Genomic DNA, 19,327 nt, shown 5'->3' on the forward strand with positions numbered 1-19,327 from the left:
CGAATGTAAATGCTGAGATCGAAATGGTTTTGTTTGAAGGTGGCTAGTAGACAAAACACAATGCAAGTAATAGTAAATTGTCGTTATCTTTTATATTTGGCCACACAGTTTGGGATTCTCGTTAGTTTTCTGATATTGGATACAAAGTTAATGGGTTATATAACAGACTATGTCATACATTCTCTGTAGTATTATCGACTGTGATGACTCGAAGCCCAGGGTTAGCATAAATATACTTATAAACAATAACAATACAGGGAATAAAAACTTTTTAATTTAAATTATTTAGTATTTATTCCTTTTATATGGCTTATTAGATATTGGCCGGGCCTTTGCTCCCGTGGAAATTTTGAGATAATTCGGTACGGTAGTTTCGGAGATTGAGACCTCTTTGTAATAATAGTATAGATAATTTTAATTCCGGCTGTCTGTCTGACGTTAACCCTATCTATGAATTATTTTGCCTATCAAATTGTGTAAACATCTATTATAATTTTTCAACACCGCTTAGTGGAGACAATACCCAAAATTTTAGAATCCACCGAAGTGTAAACGAGAATTCTGACCTGTAACCGCCCTATTTTCTGCCAATCGAGTTATAAAAATGCCTTGTTTATGCTCGCCCTCGTCCGCAAGGCATAACTAACTGCATTACTGCAGTGATGCTACACTCAGGGCGTGGTGCAAATTTGAAGAGTACGCGGGTAAATAAATGTCAAACATGAATCCCGCATGTAGGATAATATAGTTACAATTTCTACGTTATACAGTAAAAAGTATCAACTTTTGAAGCCCATCCCCAACAAACAACGTTATTAATCTGACCCGATATTTTTTTATTTTCATACAATAAAAATGCGAGATTTTATATTCCTGATATTTAATCGTGATGCATGTCTAAATATCAGGAATTTTTATTGATGAACATTTAACGTATCCAAATTTTACTATTAAAGATTAGTAAAATGAGAACTCTAAAAGTTGATAGGCCTAAATTGCAAAGTTTTATCCTGTAGAATATATATACGTAAAGGATCACAATTAATGAAAACCATATAATATTATAAATGTGAAAGTTTGTGAGGATGTATGTTGTATATTTGTTAGTCTATCATGAAAAATCTATGTAGTGACTTGTAACTTGAAAAAGATGACTGAAATAATATAACAATGTAGGCTATGCTCTACCAAAGTGATATCATATATATATTCCAGAACTGTATACTTTTTGGGATAACGGATGAAATGTTGACTTTAAAATGGGATTACACAAAAAGTATAACCGCTTTCGCTTATAAATTACACGCTATCGTTAGACCATTAAATATTCACAGCACGAGCAGACTAGTTCACACGTAGGTAGACGGCTGACGAGTTTATTAAAATATTTTATTTAGGGATACAATTACCATTCTGGCTATACGTATATAAATAACTAGCGTTTGCCCGCGGCTTCGGCCGCGTAATTTTCCCACGGGAACAGTTTTCCGGGATATTTTACTTTGACCTGCCATCGATATATATATCCCAGCTACTTGGGCAACGCCGGGTGCTGTATGATACTCGTGACGTCACCACTCCATCATCATCTAAGGTCACAGTTTAAAAAAAATCCTACAGAGAAGCGACTTACTTGACACCTGCCCATCATAATAGGGACCATGCATGCAAAGCTTAGCGCAGATGGCGCTACTGGTACAACTAAGGTACACAAACATTGCCAATGGAGGCAAAAAGCGTCAATTTTCAATATTGTTGCAGATTTACGACCAAAAATACTTTCTACGCAATCGTGATGCGAGTTTAAAGGAAAAAAGAAGGATTTAGTGGATTATCCTGAAAATAATAACACTATTTTAGGTTATGTTCTGCATTATTTGGTCATCTGTGGTCATAAACTGATATAAATTTGTCTCTTACCTGTATGAAGTCCATATTTTAATAAGTCTTCACATGTGAAGTATTCCGAGCTTCTTTTCGACCGTTTACTGGCTCGAAAATTTTACAGCGTGAGGCGTATCCCATAGTTTTCGAATTGTTTTAACTTATGGAAAACGATTTTTCCCAATATTTCGGTACCCGAATATGGTATATTTTCACAAACGAATGCTTACGCAATGAAATGATTAATAAAGTACTCTAAAATAAACGTTTTAATCGACATAGCAAAAGGCGGCAAAGCTTTTGTGTACCTAACATACAGTTCTATTACATAATAGTATTCTGGCGGGATAAATGTGCAGTAATACTCCCTATTCGTAAGTACTCCGTACGAAGTACTTACTAAATCCATACTAGGGACATAGTCTAACAGAGAAAACCTAGAAAGACTTGACACCTGTCAACCTATTCAACTTACTTGACACCTGCCATCGATGCACATGTCCAAGCTGCCAGAGCGACACCTGGTGCCGTCAGATACACGTGCTGCGAGCACTGCCACCACCACTCTGTCGTCATCATCCAGCGACACCGTCTGAAAGAGAAAGACAATTGGTTACTCTGAAAAGTAGATTCAAATTCATAATTCTTCATTCAACTTCTTCATACAACTTCTTCATACAACTTCTTCATACAACTTCATCATTCAACTTCTTCATACAACTTCTTCATACAACTTGTTCATACAACTTCTTCATACAACTTGTTCATACTACTTCTTCATACAACTTCTTCATACAACTTCTTCGTACCACTTCTTCATACAACTTGTTCATACAACTTCTTCATACAAATTCTTCATACAACTTATTCATACAACTTCTTCATTCAACTTCTTAATATAAATTCTTCATACAACTTATTCATACTACTTCTTCATACAACTAACTTATATATTACTAGCTTTTGCCCGCAGCTTCACCCGCTAAAATTACCTCGGGAACAGTTTTTTCCTCGTATTAAAATGGGATTACGATAGTTGAATTAAAATATTCATAGCGCATTTAACCGTACTTTACCCACTTTACTGTTTTTATTGCAAAGTTTTTCGCAAATCCCACGGGAACAATAGTTTTTTCCTGATTAAAAGGTATCCTATGTCTTTCTCCATACTTCAAACTATGTTTATGCAAATTTTCAAGAAGATTGGTTGAGTACACAGAGCGTGAATAGTTAACAAACAAACAATTACTTTCGCATTTATAATATTAGTTAGGATTAATTCACATCAAATGTTTATTATAAACTATGGTCTTGTAAGTCTAATTAAGCGCAATTGAAATATATAAAAGGCGTAACAAACTCCTTCGCAGACATTCGCGAAGATGAAAACCCGTTTCTTTGTATGGTGCAGGTGTGGCACATCCCTTTTTGATATTGTTATTGCGCTAACATCTTTTAATCGCTAGAAGGTACAACTAGTTAATTTGTCTTTCTTTCTTATCGAGTGTGTCTGGTGTCAGATATTATTTATGTAGCCTTAAGGCATCTGACATGACTTTTACGACAACCTGCCAACCGGTTAAATAATAAAGTAGTTAAGACGCGAGTCTAATGTGTCCAGTTTCAGCGCAGCAGGTTAACGAGATGACATCTACGTAAACGAAATCTCAGTGCTTTGAGTTCACTCCTTGATCTTTTATTCAATGTCTCTAAGCCATGAGGAATACGAATGAAGGTATAGAAAAACCAATTTTAATATTACATGTATTAATGAAAGGCTCCACCAAAAGGATTGCGTCTTTAAAAAAAATTGAGAACCTCTGGTCTGCGACAATGTATGTCTATGAAACTAATTTCATGAAACTAATTTCATAGACATACATTGTCGCAGACCAGAGGTTCTCAATTTTTTTTAAAGACGCAATCCTTTTGGTGGAGCCTTTCATTAATACATGTAATATTAAAATTGGTTTTTCTATACCTTCATTCGTATTCCTCATGGCTGAGGGTAATTAAGTGGAATGAAACACACGTAACGACTTTCTTCGCAATATTAATGAAGTGTTTTGCCATTGTCTTCTCCATTTCACACCCTATATGTGATAAATTATCGACTAGAGTAGAGTGCAGGTTTCCTCACGATGTTTTCCTTCAGCGGAAACTGGTACTGGTCTACAAAAACAACGACACCCGAGTTATATTAATATATAAACTCACGTGGCATGAGTCGGATTCGAATCTGGGCCCTATCGGTTCATAGGCCCTCTCCCTAATCATTACAGTATTAGAAGGGAAATTTGCAAAATTTTCGTGTAGCCAACACATTCTTCGCGAAGCCAGAAAAACTAATTTTGTGACACTGATTTGGAACTAAAAATCCTTATTAATGATCTATTTTAAAGAATTATCTATATTTATATGCTATAGTTGTGTTTTAATGGACCTCTTTGATGTAATTGAATGCTTTACTTTGTCTAATTATTTAATCACTAATAGCTTTTATCCGCGGCTTCGCCCGCGTGCGCCTTCACATGGGAAATGTACTTTTATCCAGAATGAAAATAGGCTATGTCCTTCTCCGTACTTTGAACTACATGTATGGGAAATTTCAAAAAGATTGTGTGGTTAGAGTTTGGCCTCAACATCAACGGTAAGAGATGGAGTGGGTCTATTCCAGGGCGGAAATCACACTCCGGGTCAGCTTTACTGTACATATCGATAGTCTCTAATTTCCCATGGATAAGAGAAAAAAACGCGCATATAATATCTGTTATAAATAATTCTTGGAAATATAACCTAAAAACTAAAAAAATGAAAAAATAAACTCAAAAAATACCATTATCCAGTATTGTTGTCATCATAACAACCACTCCAAACGATATCGGATCCGAAACATCCCTTGGGGTGAAATCGATACGAACGGTTTTGTTACCTCGATGTGAACTGTGGTTTATTGAGTAACTGATAAATTAAAAATGACGTAATCGCTAAGGAAGATTTTTATTTGATTATTTTTCACGCTGAAACTGGGCTTTGCGGCATCACTGCCCCGAATGCAACCGAGAGGATGAAAGAGAGATAAAAGACACTGGTTCAGTCATCTTTCCAAATTGCTATGGAACTCCTCTTGTCAACGCGCAGTATTTTATTATTTCTGAGCTTAATTGAACAGTTCCCTTACATACGGGCTATAAGATATCCTTTAAAACGCGACCCATCATCAGTCAACACAAACATTACGCTTGTGCTTGGTAGCATAAAAAATTACAAGAGAGAATTACTTTTGATGAATTCATAACAAAATATCATCTAAATTTGCTTCACCTTTCGCTTTTTTTCACAGCAAAGCAAGACTTATAAGTTCAGATAATTGTCAAGAGCGTCCAAAAGTTGTGGAGATCCTTTGCAGGGTTCGGCGTCATCTTTGTGAGCTCGTCAATAAAACAGTTCACATAATAAATACGAGTACACTGGCTACGAAAAACGATACAACAGAAAATCCAGCCGTACTGATCTTTTCGCTCAAGAGATGTCTTTCGAAGAGTGATGAAATACCGAAATCTTTTATAACAGCTAATTGTTTTTAGCAGTGAATTAAGCTGTTGCTGGCAACACAAGTAGTTTTATTTATTTTTATTTTTTTATAAGGCTATCTAAAAAAAGAAAATTTTCGGCTACGAACTCTGTCATATGTGTGTCCCAATTAATATGAAAATAAAATACATTATAAACAAAAGTCTTTGGAATTAGACAAGATCCTAACAAAGCCGCAGTATGTGGGACAGTAGCCTCACATACGGGCTATTGAAAATGCATCGATCTCGTGTCAAAAGTTTTTTCGTTTGGTTAATTATATCCTGAAAGTCGCTGACTGGGTCCTTTTTTTCTAAAATTATCAATTTTTAATAATTTTAGAGCCCCATGTAGAATATTGCGTAATAATTCATTATTCTTTATACCGATCGTCAATACTAACTATAGGTTAAATTCTTTTCTTTTGAGAACTGGTAATATGTATAACCGAGTATCATCTGAGGTTGACATTGATTTGTTTCATTGTTGTTTAAGTCTCTTACTAATATAATATGGACTTGTATTGTATATTGTGCATAGTCTGAAATAAATATTTTCATTCATTCATTCATTCATTCATTCATTCATTCATCCATCCATCCATCCATCCATCCATTCATTCATTCATTCATTCATTCATTCATTCATTCATTCATTCATCATTCATTCATTCATTCATTCATTCATTCATTCATTCATTCATTCATTCATTCATTCATTCATTCATTCATTCATCATTCATTCATTCATTTATTCATTCATTCATTCATTCATTCATCATTCATTCATTCATTTATTCATTCATTCATTGTAGTATCCCTAGACTGAGACGTCTTCTAACTAACTTTTTCTTTCCGGTCGATGTGGTTGTTGATCAACAGCAATAATGATAAAAAAAAGGGAGCGTAGATTTATATAACAGCATATAAATATGTATATTGGGTTTTTTGTTCATATTTTCTTTTTCTTAGAGTAAATGATAATGTTTTATTCTTACTTTGTTTTTATATGTGAGGACCTTTAAATGGCCTAATGTTTTTTAAATTTAGTACCTATTGTGTATGTATGGCTGATGGTCTTCCTAATAAATAAAAATGAAAGTATTTGTTGACCGATGGATACCCCTTTGGTTCAGCGGTGGGTGCGGCTTCATGCTGTGTAATATATTTTAGTTTGTTTTTACTAACACTAGTGTAAGTTAATATTGTTACTAACATCATATGGACTCTGTCTGAAATAAATAATTTGAATTAATTATACATATATATACTTTTCCTTTCATCAGCACTCGATCACAATCATAATATGTTTCAGTATACCCTTTGACCATGTACTATATTGTGTACTTACATTGTTATATTACTGATAAAAAATTATACATAAATTTATATTTAAAAAATGGTAAGCCCTTCTAGGCATGATAGGGACCAACACTGTTTGAATTAGTTTCTTTCGGCATTTCTTCTCAGCAGTGGTCGTTCAGAAATACTAGTAGTTTGTAGCTTTGGTAAATATCATTTAATTTAGAATACGACGTGAAAAAGTGCCCGTGAAGGCCAAATTTCTGAATAAATTATTTTGATTTTACATCAACAGAAGAGGCACAAGTACTCATCTATTACGCCAATAAGGTAGTCTAAACCAGTGTAGATTATCAACCGTAAGTTCTTAGCAGTAATATAAAGGAATTACAGGTTCAGGTCTTTGTCCAGAGTGCTGTGGGGATCCTCGGCAAGTCAAGGCGCAAGGTTCAGCATCATCTCTGTGAGCTCGCCAATGGAACAGCTCCCCGCCGTAGGGAGTGCTGTCGTGGGCGCCGCACTGCTGCTCCCGCCAGATGTCTTCTTCGAGAAGGGAGACGTTCCCGCGGCAGGGCTGTGGGGGGAAGTATGCTTAATTACTTACTTAACCATCAGTAAACTAGCATAAATGTGTAGCAAATGATAAGCACGATACAACGGTCTAGCTGACAATATAAGCATTACCTAAACCTACGTGTAACCGTACTTTGGGGTTTTAGTCGTAACATCCTACTGATGTTGTAAATGCGAAAGTTTGTAAGGATGTATGTACTATGTTTGTTGCTCTTTCACGCAAAATCTACTGGACGGATTGTTATGAAATTTGGTACACGGGTAGAATATAACCTGGTATTATACATAGGGCACTTTTTATCCCGAAATTCCCACGGAAGTAAAGCCCCGGAACGTAGTAATATACAATTTTTTTCATATACATCTCAAAATCTTACCTATTTCCACGAAAAATATAATGAGATTACACAGGCATGTACATACGGAATTCAATAAAATTAATAAACATTGTCCTTTGTGTGGCAAAATTAAAAGCTTTCTTTATGATAAAAGCGAAGGAAATTCCATAAGATAAACATTATGAAATCGTTGTAAATAATACGGATTGTTTTGTCTAAAAAAACATCACCAAATATTTAACTATTATAATTTGGATGTCCACTGTTTAATCGTTTTTGTGTATTATTTTTTCAGTGTGATATAAAAGCCCTTGGGTCGGCGGGAGAGGTGTCGAGCGACCTGCGATGGGCTGACGATATAATAAAAGTCGCAGGTTGTACATGGATGAGAGAGGCACAGGACAGAGGAGGGTGGCGTACGCGAAGAGAGGCCTGTGCTCAGCAGTGGGCACAAAGAGACGATATTGATGATGATATAATTATTTTTCGTTTTATTTTATTGCAGAAATAGATGCGAGTTCCCAAGCAGACAAGGTGATACTTCAACATCTTGAAATGCCAACTACTGCCAGTCCTACATGAAATGTTGAGTATAAGTAGGTTAGTGGACAGCCACCACATTTAAAGGTTATATTCTATTATAATATATTGTTTATGGTTATCTCATAGAGTGACATTGTTGTTGTGAAAAATGGTTTGAATTTGTAAGACGTTAAAATGTAGCTGATAGAAATAGAAGAGAAATAAAATGATTTAATATAAAGGAGCTTTAATTAATAAGGGCATTCAGATCTACAAAGCCAATACTCAAAACTAATATACCGGGACCCTCAAAAGCAGTCCGGCCTGATGGCCACGGAGGTCGTCAACTATTCTAGTGGCGTAATTTATCAAGATCATAATTTATTAGTCACTAAGAAAAAAAAAGAAGTTGTTAAATGTGATGATGGCGCTAGTGTGCCGCCATAATGGAAAACTATCAAACTTAACCTAAACTATACATTGAAAACTAGTTCCTAACTTGTTATAACTTATATTGTAGTCTAGACTTCAACACATCATTCGATTTAAGTTTTACAATTAGCTGTAATCGCTCTCTCATCTAAGAAGATGGTTTTATCCGCGGCTGTGGTGTCCCGAAGCTCATTAATTAGATATATGAAGAGAAAAACACACTTAGTTGAAAACTAAATTAAAAAATTCTCACAGCCCGGCCGCCTTTGCTCGATCGTGTACAGTGGAGAGCAATGGAACCAATTATCTTGTTGTGACAGTTTGATTGCGACTACACTGCCTTTTGTGTTGTAAACATGTGTTTATATTGGATTTCTAGGTTAGGAATATATTTTTTCTATTTTCATCCTTCTTCACTAGCGCTTTTGTATTTCACATATACGCATGTGCATTTAGAGCTGTGAAGCCATCCAATTACGTGAAAGAAGAATAAAAGAACACACATTCACAGTTATGAAATATACTTTACTAGCGACGCTCAAGTAAAACTATAATAAATTATACTTCAATCTTCTATACTAAATTGTAATTCAAAATTCTTTATTCAATTTAGGATGACATCACTTATTGACGTCCAAAAATTATTTAAACAAAGTCTACCGCCGACTTCCAAAGCGCAGGTGAAGAAGAAGCGGCGCAACAAACTTCACCGCAGCCTTTTCTCCAAGGACGTCAATTAACAAATATAGGTCTTATACATATATTAAAAATTAGGAAGACGAATTTACATCATTATTAAGGCTATTTATTTATATTATTATATACCTAAATCTTCATCAGGAATAATACTGTTTATTAAGGACCTGCATCAAAATCAAAAAGTTTCAAATATAGTATACACAGGGATAGACAGCGGGATGTGACTTTATTTTATACTGTTTAAGAGACATTTATTAATACAGTATATGAAAGGATATAATTTACTCTGTGTGAATATAATTTACTTTGTGTTTGACTAACTTTACGAACTATCAATATTCAATTTCCAATCGAGTCTATAACATCTAAACTTTGGGAAACTCTCAACATAACTAAGCTTCTAAAATACACAACATATAATTTGTTAGATACATTTTATTCGTGTTATTATTAAATAATGTTTGTTGTTGACAATCTATGTCATAAGCGCAAAACTAAAAACGTAAACGAAAACGCAACGTAATACAAGCCGCACAGTTGGTTCGCAATACTACGAACAGATGGCGCCTGTGGTGGAATCATGGTCGGACTGACCAGTCTAAAACGCGCAGTTGAAGTTTCAACGCCTTGTGTTTTCTCCAATCGCGACACCCGGCTTGGCAGAAAAATGTTCCATAAGTCTCAGTTGAGACATCACCTTGCTCCTGCTACAAACTTAATCCTGGTAGAAATTAAGCTGACATAATAGCCTACACATTTATACGTTCCTGATGTAACATTATAAATGTCGTACACTATTGGCGGTGCTCCGCATCCATAAAGGCTAGGCTGGACTAAGCAGCAGTGAAGACCTCATACAGAATTGGCCCAATCAAGCTAATTGCGGAAAATTTGTTCTCGTGGGAAGTAATGTTACAATCAATTTTAAACTGACCTGCATATTACAAATCTTGTACCGCACAGGCTCCCCCCTACAACCGGCCGGGGAGGAGCAGCTCCTCAGCTGACGCGACACCCCCCCGTCACAGGTCCGCGAGCAAAGCGACCAGTCAGACCATTGTGACCAGCCGCCGTGTTCCTGTTGACAAGAAGATACAGATAAATAAATATTTTTATAATAATAAAGAGTGTAAACTTTAAACTAATCTTAAAACTAGGGATGCATGTTGTGTGCAGTGCACACTGTGCTCTAACGGAATGCAGCTCGAATTAAAGTAACCCGAAGAACAATCACAGACTTTCAGCTGTTACCTTCGCGAGTAGAGGAGAAGATTAGTTTCACAGCCTACCAGATAAGCACTGGTGGTATATTAGTTCTTCTTCGCGTATCGATGGCATTTCACAACGAGAACAGAGGGCGAAGTGCGGGTTAGCATTCTCATTATCGAATCGGTTCGCAGTGAGACGCAGCGAACCAATCACATTGCGGTGTGGTTGTCGGCGCGTCACAATGGCGCACTGTGATCGGTTAGCTGCGATTCACTGCGAATCGTATTATATCAAAAACATTCTAGCATTTTTTCGGCTGTTTAACGAATTTTCCGAGTCAGATATGATGGAGGCGAAAATATGGTAAAGTGGAGGGAGGGACGTGCCAGGAATAACATAAGATGAAGTCTTCCGTTTAAGGAAATCTTCACATTTTTTATAAATCTCTTTTAATAATCATCTTCAGTAGCCATTTAAACGTCCCCACTGCTGGGTAACTGGCCTTCCTTATGGATGGATAATTGTAATTATAATTGTAATGGATAATTTCTGAATAAATGATTTGATTTTGATGGATAAGGAGTATGTGTCATGACCAACCACGCGGGCCCATTGCAGATTGGCAGGTTTTACCGACTGCAAACACAACCGGAACCAACGGCTTAACGTGCCTTCCGAAGCACTGAGCTTAAGATTTTTTTAAAGACATTTTTGGTCATCCATCCAATGGCCGACCATTGTGTGAGTGAATGGTGAACTTAATAGTTGAAAATTAGTCTGGAGATAGTCAGCGGCATAGGTCTTTGTAATATTGAGAATAGAGAATCTGACAAACAATATTTAGATACCTGTGTTGACGGATATCAAATAACTGAATCAAAACATTATAACTACCATGATTTTGGTATAACTATCACAATATTCTTTACCAAAATACAACCCATATTCCAGTCAGGCAAGTTAGGAATAACCCACCGTACACGTGCCGGCAAAACAAAGTGGCAAACTGACCAATCGGCGCTTCTCCACAATTATATATTCAAGTCAGAAATATGCAAAAGCGTCACGTGCTCAGAAATCTCTTCCTTATACGATGCTTCATGGAAATCTGACAATCATATAGAAAGGGAATATTTTCGGGGTATATGTTCAGTTCATATTTGTGTGTATTGTTTTTTTGGGAGCATCATGTGTGTCAGGTGTCAACGACCTCAGTGACGACCTCGGTGGCGCAGTGGTTGCCTCTGAACCGAGAGGTCCCGGATTCGAACCCCGGTCGGGTCATGATGGAAAATTACGGGTCTGTCTGTATGACAAAAAATCATAAACCGTTGAGAAGCTCTCAGTCCCAGACGTGGGAACTCCTAGTTTGGATGACAATGCATTATTATGATAAACACTATCTGGTCATGTGTATAATAATAATGTATTGTCATCCAAACTAAACGTGTATACAAAATTTCAGCTCAATCGGTTGAAGATATATGCTTCAAAATTGAGGTGCAAGATTTCACCCAAATAGGTAGGAACATTATGCATGGTAAATTAAATATAACTTGTAAAAAGTTATCATTAAAGCCGGGCGAATACATTAAGATCTCTCTGATGGTAATAAAACTTTTCTCAAAATTGACAGCTTGTAATAACCTCGTCTTTCATATGAGTCAGATTGGTATAAAGCACATGTAGGATTCGCACCTGGGACCACAGATAAGTATATTAACCACTGGATCACTTCCATTCCAATATTGCTGTATAGACATACTTATTTTAATGACTATGAGGATATACATACATCGTTACATAATAAAAAATTAAGTCTCACTATCTGTCCATCAAACTCAAAAACTACCAGACGGATTTTTGTTTGGTTTTCACCAATAGATAGTGCGATTCCTGGGGAAGGTTTAGGCTTATAATATATTAAGATAAGCAAAGACGGGTTGCAAGACACTTCTTCACTTAATATTCACATTTCTGCGCACTGTGCGGATCTAAAATATAAATATAATATAATAAAATGGCGGCCGATTTCGTGTCTTCCAGTGTACGTGACAGTTGAGTGAGAAAGACAAACAACTTAATAATGTGTGAGTGTGTTGTACAGAATTTGGGATTAGCAAGTGAATCTATAAGAGACTAGCTTTTGTCCTCGGCTTCGCCCGCGTGAATATAAATTGAAATTAGAATTAAAAGTGAGAAATTTCAAGAAGATTGGTTGAGCAGATAGCGTGACGAGGTAACAAACAAACTTTACTTTCGCATTAATATTAATTGAGATTAGTTGAAGACAAAGAATAATGAGCAAAAATAAAGATACATTTTATTATACGCAGATCTCGCGCTTCGGGCGCCGCAGCCTATTACAGTCTTGGTGTTATAAATCAAAATGTATTTTAATTAAAATTAAATTCTCGCAGAAAAAGTCACAGTGCTCAATACTTATCAGCCTACAGTTATTTAAAACACATCACATCAACCAAGTCAACTGCAGACGAGCCTGTTGTATCCGGTTATGGCCGGTGAAATCCGGATTTCGGATGAATGCGTTCCGTTTCACAAAGTGCTGTGTGTAGTTTGTAGTAAGCCTGTTATGACTATATAACGTGATTGACTAACAAAAATGTATTAATTCATTGATTGTAACACTGTAAATATCAAACTAACAAATAGGGAACTAAGTGTAAAGGTACTACTTATTTTTGAACACATTTAGAAATACTGTAGTTATTTTTGTTCAATAGTGATATGTAGATTTAGTGAAAAAATCTATCTCTCTGATCAGAGCGTACTCTCATTATCTTCCTCAGTCGATGAGCGCTGGAGCCCAGAATCTTTTCTACTGTTTCTCGACCGCAACGCACGGCTCCTTAGGCTTTGTTCAAAATAAAATAACACCAGTTATAAAATATAACCTTAATAATGACGTACATAAAGTTAAATAACATAACCCTCATTTGCCATCGCGGCAGTCGGCTAAGTCAACAAACGTAAATTGCGTGAACGCAACGTAACTCTCCCGGGACAGAAATAAAAGATACGTTGAAATAAAGTCGATTCGAACAAAGTATCGTAGCGGATTGCTACGCCGTAGCTCCGCAGGGTCTACGGCGTAGAGGCTCTACGGATATTGTAGTTGTGAACTTTTATCATTAAAATGTTAAATGAATTTGGGTATTAACTATTTTACGTTCTAAATTTCTTTTTTGTAAAATTCTAGGTCTTTTAACTACGTTTAAATTCAAATGACAGATTTCGAAAAACAAATTAGTAAAATTAATATAAGCAACAACGGCATTGCTGAAGAAGGTTAACGTTAGGCTGAAGCATTCGTAAAATCTCCGTTGAATCATTACCAAGGCGTCACCAAACACAAAATAACAAACAAACATAAACTCATGTGGCATTTCGAATTCGAACCTGGAACCTTTCGATCACAAGCGGACATCTTAACCACTTGACCACCACCGCATCGACGCATATTATATAACGACTCTATGTGTATTCATACAAACATATCGCAAAAACCCACAGTTTTATTATATCGGAACACAAACAAAAGGCATCGCGCTATCTGTCTGTTCGTCTGTCAGTCACTTCGAATAATTGCATTTCTACCGGGCCTGGTTTCGGATGAAAAAGGATTTTTTTTTGTTGCATAGTCAGATAGATGTACTTTTTAATGTTTTACTTGCATCCAAAAATATGTTTTATGGTATGCAGCCTACCTGATAGGACTAGGGCCAAGAAGATTCAAAAAAATACTACTTCCCTAATGGAATCAAAAGGAGAGATTTGAGGACTAAAGACCAAATGATATACCTAATATTCATATGTTTTATATAAATTCATAACATTTTTGTAGCGGTGGTGGTGTAATGATTAAGACGCCCGCCTGTAGACCGAAACGTCCCAGGTTCGAATCCTACTCGTGCCTTCTTCCACCAATATATCAATATGACTCATGTATAGTTTTCATAGAGCACTTGCTTCCGGTGAAGGAAAACATCGCGAGGAAACCTGCAATTTGGTTGATTATCAACTTGTGTGTGAAATGGAGAAGGCAATGGCAAACCGCTCCATTAATAGTGCTAAGTCGTTGTGTGTGTTACTTTCCACGACCACGACCACTTCGTAGTCATAAGGACTATGAATAAATAATAATAAATAAATAAATAAATAAATAAATAAATAAATAAATATATTAGGAGAAATCACACAGATTGAGCTAGCCCCAAAGTAAGTTCGAGACTTGTGTTATGGGATACTAACTCAACGATATTATATTTTATAACAAATACGTATATAGATAAACATCCAAGACCCGGGCCAATCAGAAAAAGATCATTTTCCATCATGACCCGACCGGGGATCGAACCCGGGACCTCTCGGTTCAGTGGCAAGAACTTTACCACTGTGCCACCGAGGTCATCAAAGTGTTTTTATAGTATTTTTTATGATCTAGCTCGTCTTTTTGTCGTTTTGGATACGCGAACCAGTGTGCCCATAGATAAAAGAAATATGTGTTAAATCCGTGTTTGTTCTAAACCGGTTTGTGCCGGTTCACACAGGTTTTCCTACTATGCACACTCGCGTGGAAATACTTCACAAAAAGCAATGAAATGTTTCTCCTATTTGATTTGTTGATCATTTTTTTTTATTCTTTACCTGTACCTTTTAAGTGTAGGTTAGTACAACAAACGCAAAGTTTTGTAATTTTATTTAAATACTAATATTATAAATACGAAAAACTGTCTGTCTGTTCCGATTTTGACGAAATGTTATATGCATTTAGTCAAAGACCACTCTTCAAACATAGGTTACTTTAAAAAAAAAAACAAATCCCAAAGTTGGGGGTGAAAGTTTGTATGAAAATTCCGCATTCGCAGAGGAATTCACGCGGGCGAAGCCGCGGCCAAAAGTTAATTACCAATAAGTGCAATTATGATAATATACGTGCCAACGGTCTGACAACTAGGGAGGCCGGCGATGAAAAAGTAGAAAACCGGTCCCTGGGCTCCGACGCTCCACGGCTGGGGGAGAAACCGGGAATACGCTCAGATGAGAGAAATATTAAAAAGACCACCACTGTGCACATAAAAATCAAATATGAAAATTATTAAATATAAAAATATTGTTTTCAATAAAAAACACAAAAAAAAAACAGTTTTTTTACTTTAACAAGCAAGCAAACAGGCATGCGGCCCACCTGATGGTAAGTGGTCACCACAACCTATCGACGCCTTCAATAACAGGAGCGTCACACGCGCGTTGCCCACTTTGTGGCCCAGGATATTTTGCCACAGTACCCTGTAATCACACCGCCTCTCTCGCCCTTCAAACCGGAACACAACAATGTAAGGACTGCTGTTTGGCGGGTGGAATAGAGGGGAGTGAGGTACCTGTGCAGACGAATCTTTGTACCAAAGTCTACCTCTGGTCACCATACAAAAATACACCTCTACAGCAGCTCTGTCATAGATAAAAATGGTCTATATTCTTGCCAGTTTTATGCGCGAATCAGCACAGTTTTGGCGTAGTTTGCAGAATTTAAAGCACTGTGGACTCGCTATAGTTGGTGTCTGGCCAAATTTTCAATATTGGCTTATTTGCGTGTCTTAGCGAATTGTAAGGTTCTAAATTGAACCAACTACCAAGAATAGGTGAAGTTTTAGTTGGGGAAAATATTTTTTTATTTAATTTTGGCTGTGTTACAGTTAATTCTTGTAACAGGTGATTCCTCTCATAGATGACGGACTAAAACGTCATCATTACATCAAAATATTAATTTCATCATAAAAGCGGCGCCAAAACGATACATTTTCACGCACCTTTTTCCTGCGCTGTACTAAACTATGAAAAAAAATTCCTCAGCGGTGTTGCCAAATAGATTCAACATTGGGGTTTTCAGGAAAAAAATCTATCGCTTTTTAAAATGTCGGAAATGCATCGGTGATGCGTATCGTGTTTCTGATTTTCATGGCGAAAAAATGGCCTTCGAGTTTTGCAATTCTTGGCTCTGTCTATCCCGTAAGAAACAAAGACGTGATAATGAAGTTTAATTGTTCACGATTTCAATCTAAAGAGATAATGATAATATATTTTTTACTGGAACACTCGTGACTTATGATTATTGCACATTCCTAAACATTTTCTATGAACAAAAAAAATATCGCGAAAGACGAAATAAAATACATCAAACAAAAAATCGACAACATAAACTTAATTAGAATGACAGTACATTTTCATTAAAGATAATGGACACAACAAACACAGTGGTCATATTTCTTTTTAGTGCAGACCTAACAATTCTGTTAAAACAAGTCAATTTTCGACAAAACACGAGAATAAAATGTAAATCGGACTTGGCTGTACGGAGATACTGTCTGTAGCCTCGAGACGACAAATAAAGGAATAAAAACCTTTTAAGATTTGGCGGGAAGAAAGTAGGGAGGTTTTATGTTGATTTTATACGATATGCTCTAATATTGAAGTGATTTAGATGTACACATATTTTTCTTTATTTTTTTCTCTATTGCCGAAAACTGTTCTAGCGTTTTTGTATAAAGTAGACAAAAAATAAATAAATAAATAAATAAAAATAAATATATACGGACAAATCACACAGATTGAGCTAGCCTCAAAGTAAGTTCGAGACTTGTTTTATGGGATACTAACTCAACGATACTATATTTTCTATAACAAATAGATAAACATCCAAGACCAAGGTCAATCTGAAAAAGATCATTTTCCATGTTGCCCTGACCGGGGATCGAACCCGGGACCTCAAGTGTAGCAGTCCGGCGTGATGACCATTAGGCCACGGAGGTCGCCAAATATTTCCCAAAAACAACAATTTTATGTTTTTAACTCATTTAAGTAAATAAATGTAGAAGTTATAGTGTGAAATCTGCGGTATTTAAAACATTTTTGTGTGTTGCTAAACAAAAATATTCATGCCTACTTAATTACTCATGAAAAAAATTCATGCCATTTGAATTTTTTTCATGAGTAATTAAGTAGTCAAGTTAATAGTAGTAATGAGTAATAATCTCTTCATGAGTAAAGTCCGTCGTTTCATATTTACCTTGATGTGTTTGTACTTTTAACTTATTTTTTTTGTACAATAAAAATATTACAAACAAATACTAGGAAACGCTTTTGAGTTTGTTTGTAAAGTGTAATCTTTAGAGCTACTCAATCAAGTTAAAAATAGTATTTTACAAGTAGGAAGGGTAATTCCAAGCGATATAGAGTAATTGATCTTTATCATTAGAAGCGGTGTTGGCGTAATGGTTAAGACGCCAGCCTGTGGATCGAAAGGTCCCAGGTTCAAATCCTACTCGTGCCACATGAGTTTATATACCAATCTGACTCATGTATAGTAGTTTTCATCGTCCACCAACTGGTTCCGGTGAAGGAAAACATCGTGAGGAAACCTGCTCACTGTTTGATTCTTATTAACTTGTGTGTGAAATGGAGAAGGCAAACCGCTCCATTAATAATGCCAAGAAAGTTGTTGTGTGTATTCCATTCCACGTAACAACCACGACCCTCAGCCATGAGGAATACGACTATGAAAAAGAATCCTTATTATCCCACGAAAGCAAAACCCTGAGATGCTTCTAGTATTATTATATGTCAAAAATACAATCAATATATAATTTCCACACAATCCATTTTATTAGTTCGGATATTACGTCACAAACAGTCGCAAAATTAAAAAGAATTATCATTTTTTTAATTTAAGAATTAATATATGTGGTCTGCCTACACGAATGGTTGAAATCATTAGATATTTTGAAAGTTGTACATATAAAAATTCCTAGAGACACAAACGAAGTGAAGAGCTATGAGAAGATTTTCAGAAATTCTTTCTGAAAAACGTATGTCTTTAAGAACTCAAAGGAAGTCGCCAGCAAAAGCTAGTATCCTTCATAATATAGTATTTAAATGCAGTGCAACAACTGTGTCCAAAGATATAATATTACAAAGCAACATAAAAAAAAATATTATATTTTACTCCGCACGGAATTTCCATTTTCCTATGCATATATTTTTCAACACGGCGTCGTGTGAATGAGCCAGCTGCGTTTTAGTTCTATTTTAATACAGGGCAGCTGTTAACCCTAGTTTACGCTAGCTCACATGCTTCAGTTTATTGTTGAAAGTTATTTTTATAACTAGCTGTTGTTCACGGCTTTGCCTGCAGTATAAAGATACTATCCCACTCTCTAGTGGTAGTGGTTTGAAGCGGTGGTGGTGTAATGGTTAATACGTCCGCCTGTGTATCGAAAGGCCTCAGGTTCGTATCCTACTCGTGCCATATGAGTTTGTATACCAATCTGACTCACATAGGTATAGTAGTTTTCATCGTCCACCAACTGGTTCCGGTGAAGGAAAACATCGTGAGGAAACCTGCACACTGGTGGATATTTTAGTTCACTAGTGTGTATGCGACTACCTGCCACTAGATGGCAGTAAGTAGTCGTAAAAGTCATGTCAGATGCCTTTAGGCGACTTGAATAAAATCTGACACCAGTGTTAGCTATAACACACTCGATATAATGATTCATAAGGAGTGCCTCAGCCAGTAAAAATAGTACAATTCATTAAAAATCGGATGAAGTCATCATTAATATCATTATTTATACTAAAAGAAGCTAATCAAAATCAAAATCAAATTATTTATTCAGAAATTAGGTCTCCACAGGCACTTCTTCACGTCATATTCTAATTTAAATGATATTTAACAAAGCTACAAACTACTAGCATTTCGGAACGACTACTTACTAT

General features: G+C 36.1%; 1 protein-coding gene across 12 annotated transcripts in view; it reads right to left on the bottom strand.

Moving 5' to 3' along the window:
* LOC128680802 (protein madd-4-like) overlaps positions 1-19,327 on the bottom strand; it is a 328,414-nt gene that overhangs the window by 55,885 nt on the left and 253,202 nt on the right. For all 12 annotated transcript variants that reach the window (XM_064436822.1, XM_053764226.2, XM_053764227.2 and 9 more), the window contains exons 4-6: positions 10,257-10,400; positions 7,150-7,332; positions 2,360-2,476 (exon numbers count right to left, since the gene is read on the bottom strand). In XM_064436822.1, coding sequence (XP_064292892.1) covers positions 2,360-2,476; positions 7,150-7,332; positions 10,257-10,400 — 444 coding nt within the window. The remainder of the gene's footprint in view (positions 1-2,359; positions 2,477-7,149; positions 7,333-10,256; positions 10,401-19,327) is intronic.

This window comes from Plodia interpunctella, chromosome 25, assembly GCF_027563975.2.
Source record: "Plodia interpunctella isolate USDA-ARS_2022_Savannah chromosome 25, ilPloInte3.2, whole genome shotgun sequence".
NCBI classification, from domain to species: domain Eukaryota; kingdom Metazoa; phylum Arthropoda; class Insecta; order Lepidoptera; family Pyralidae; genus Plodia; species Plodia interpunctella.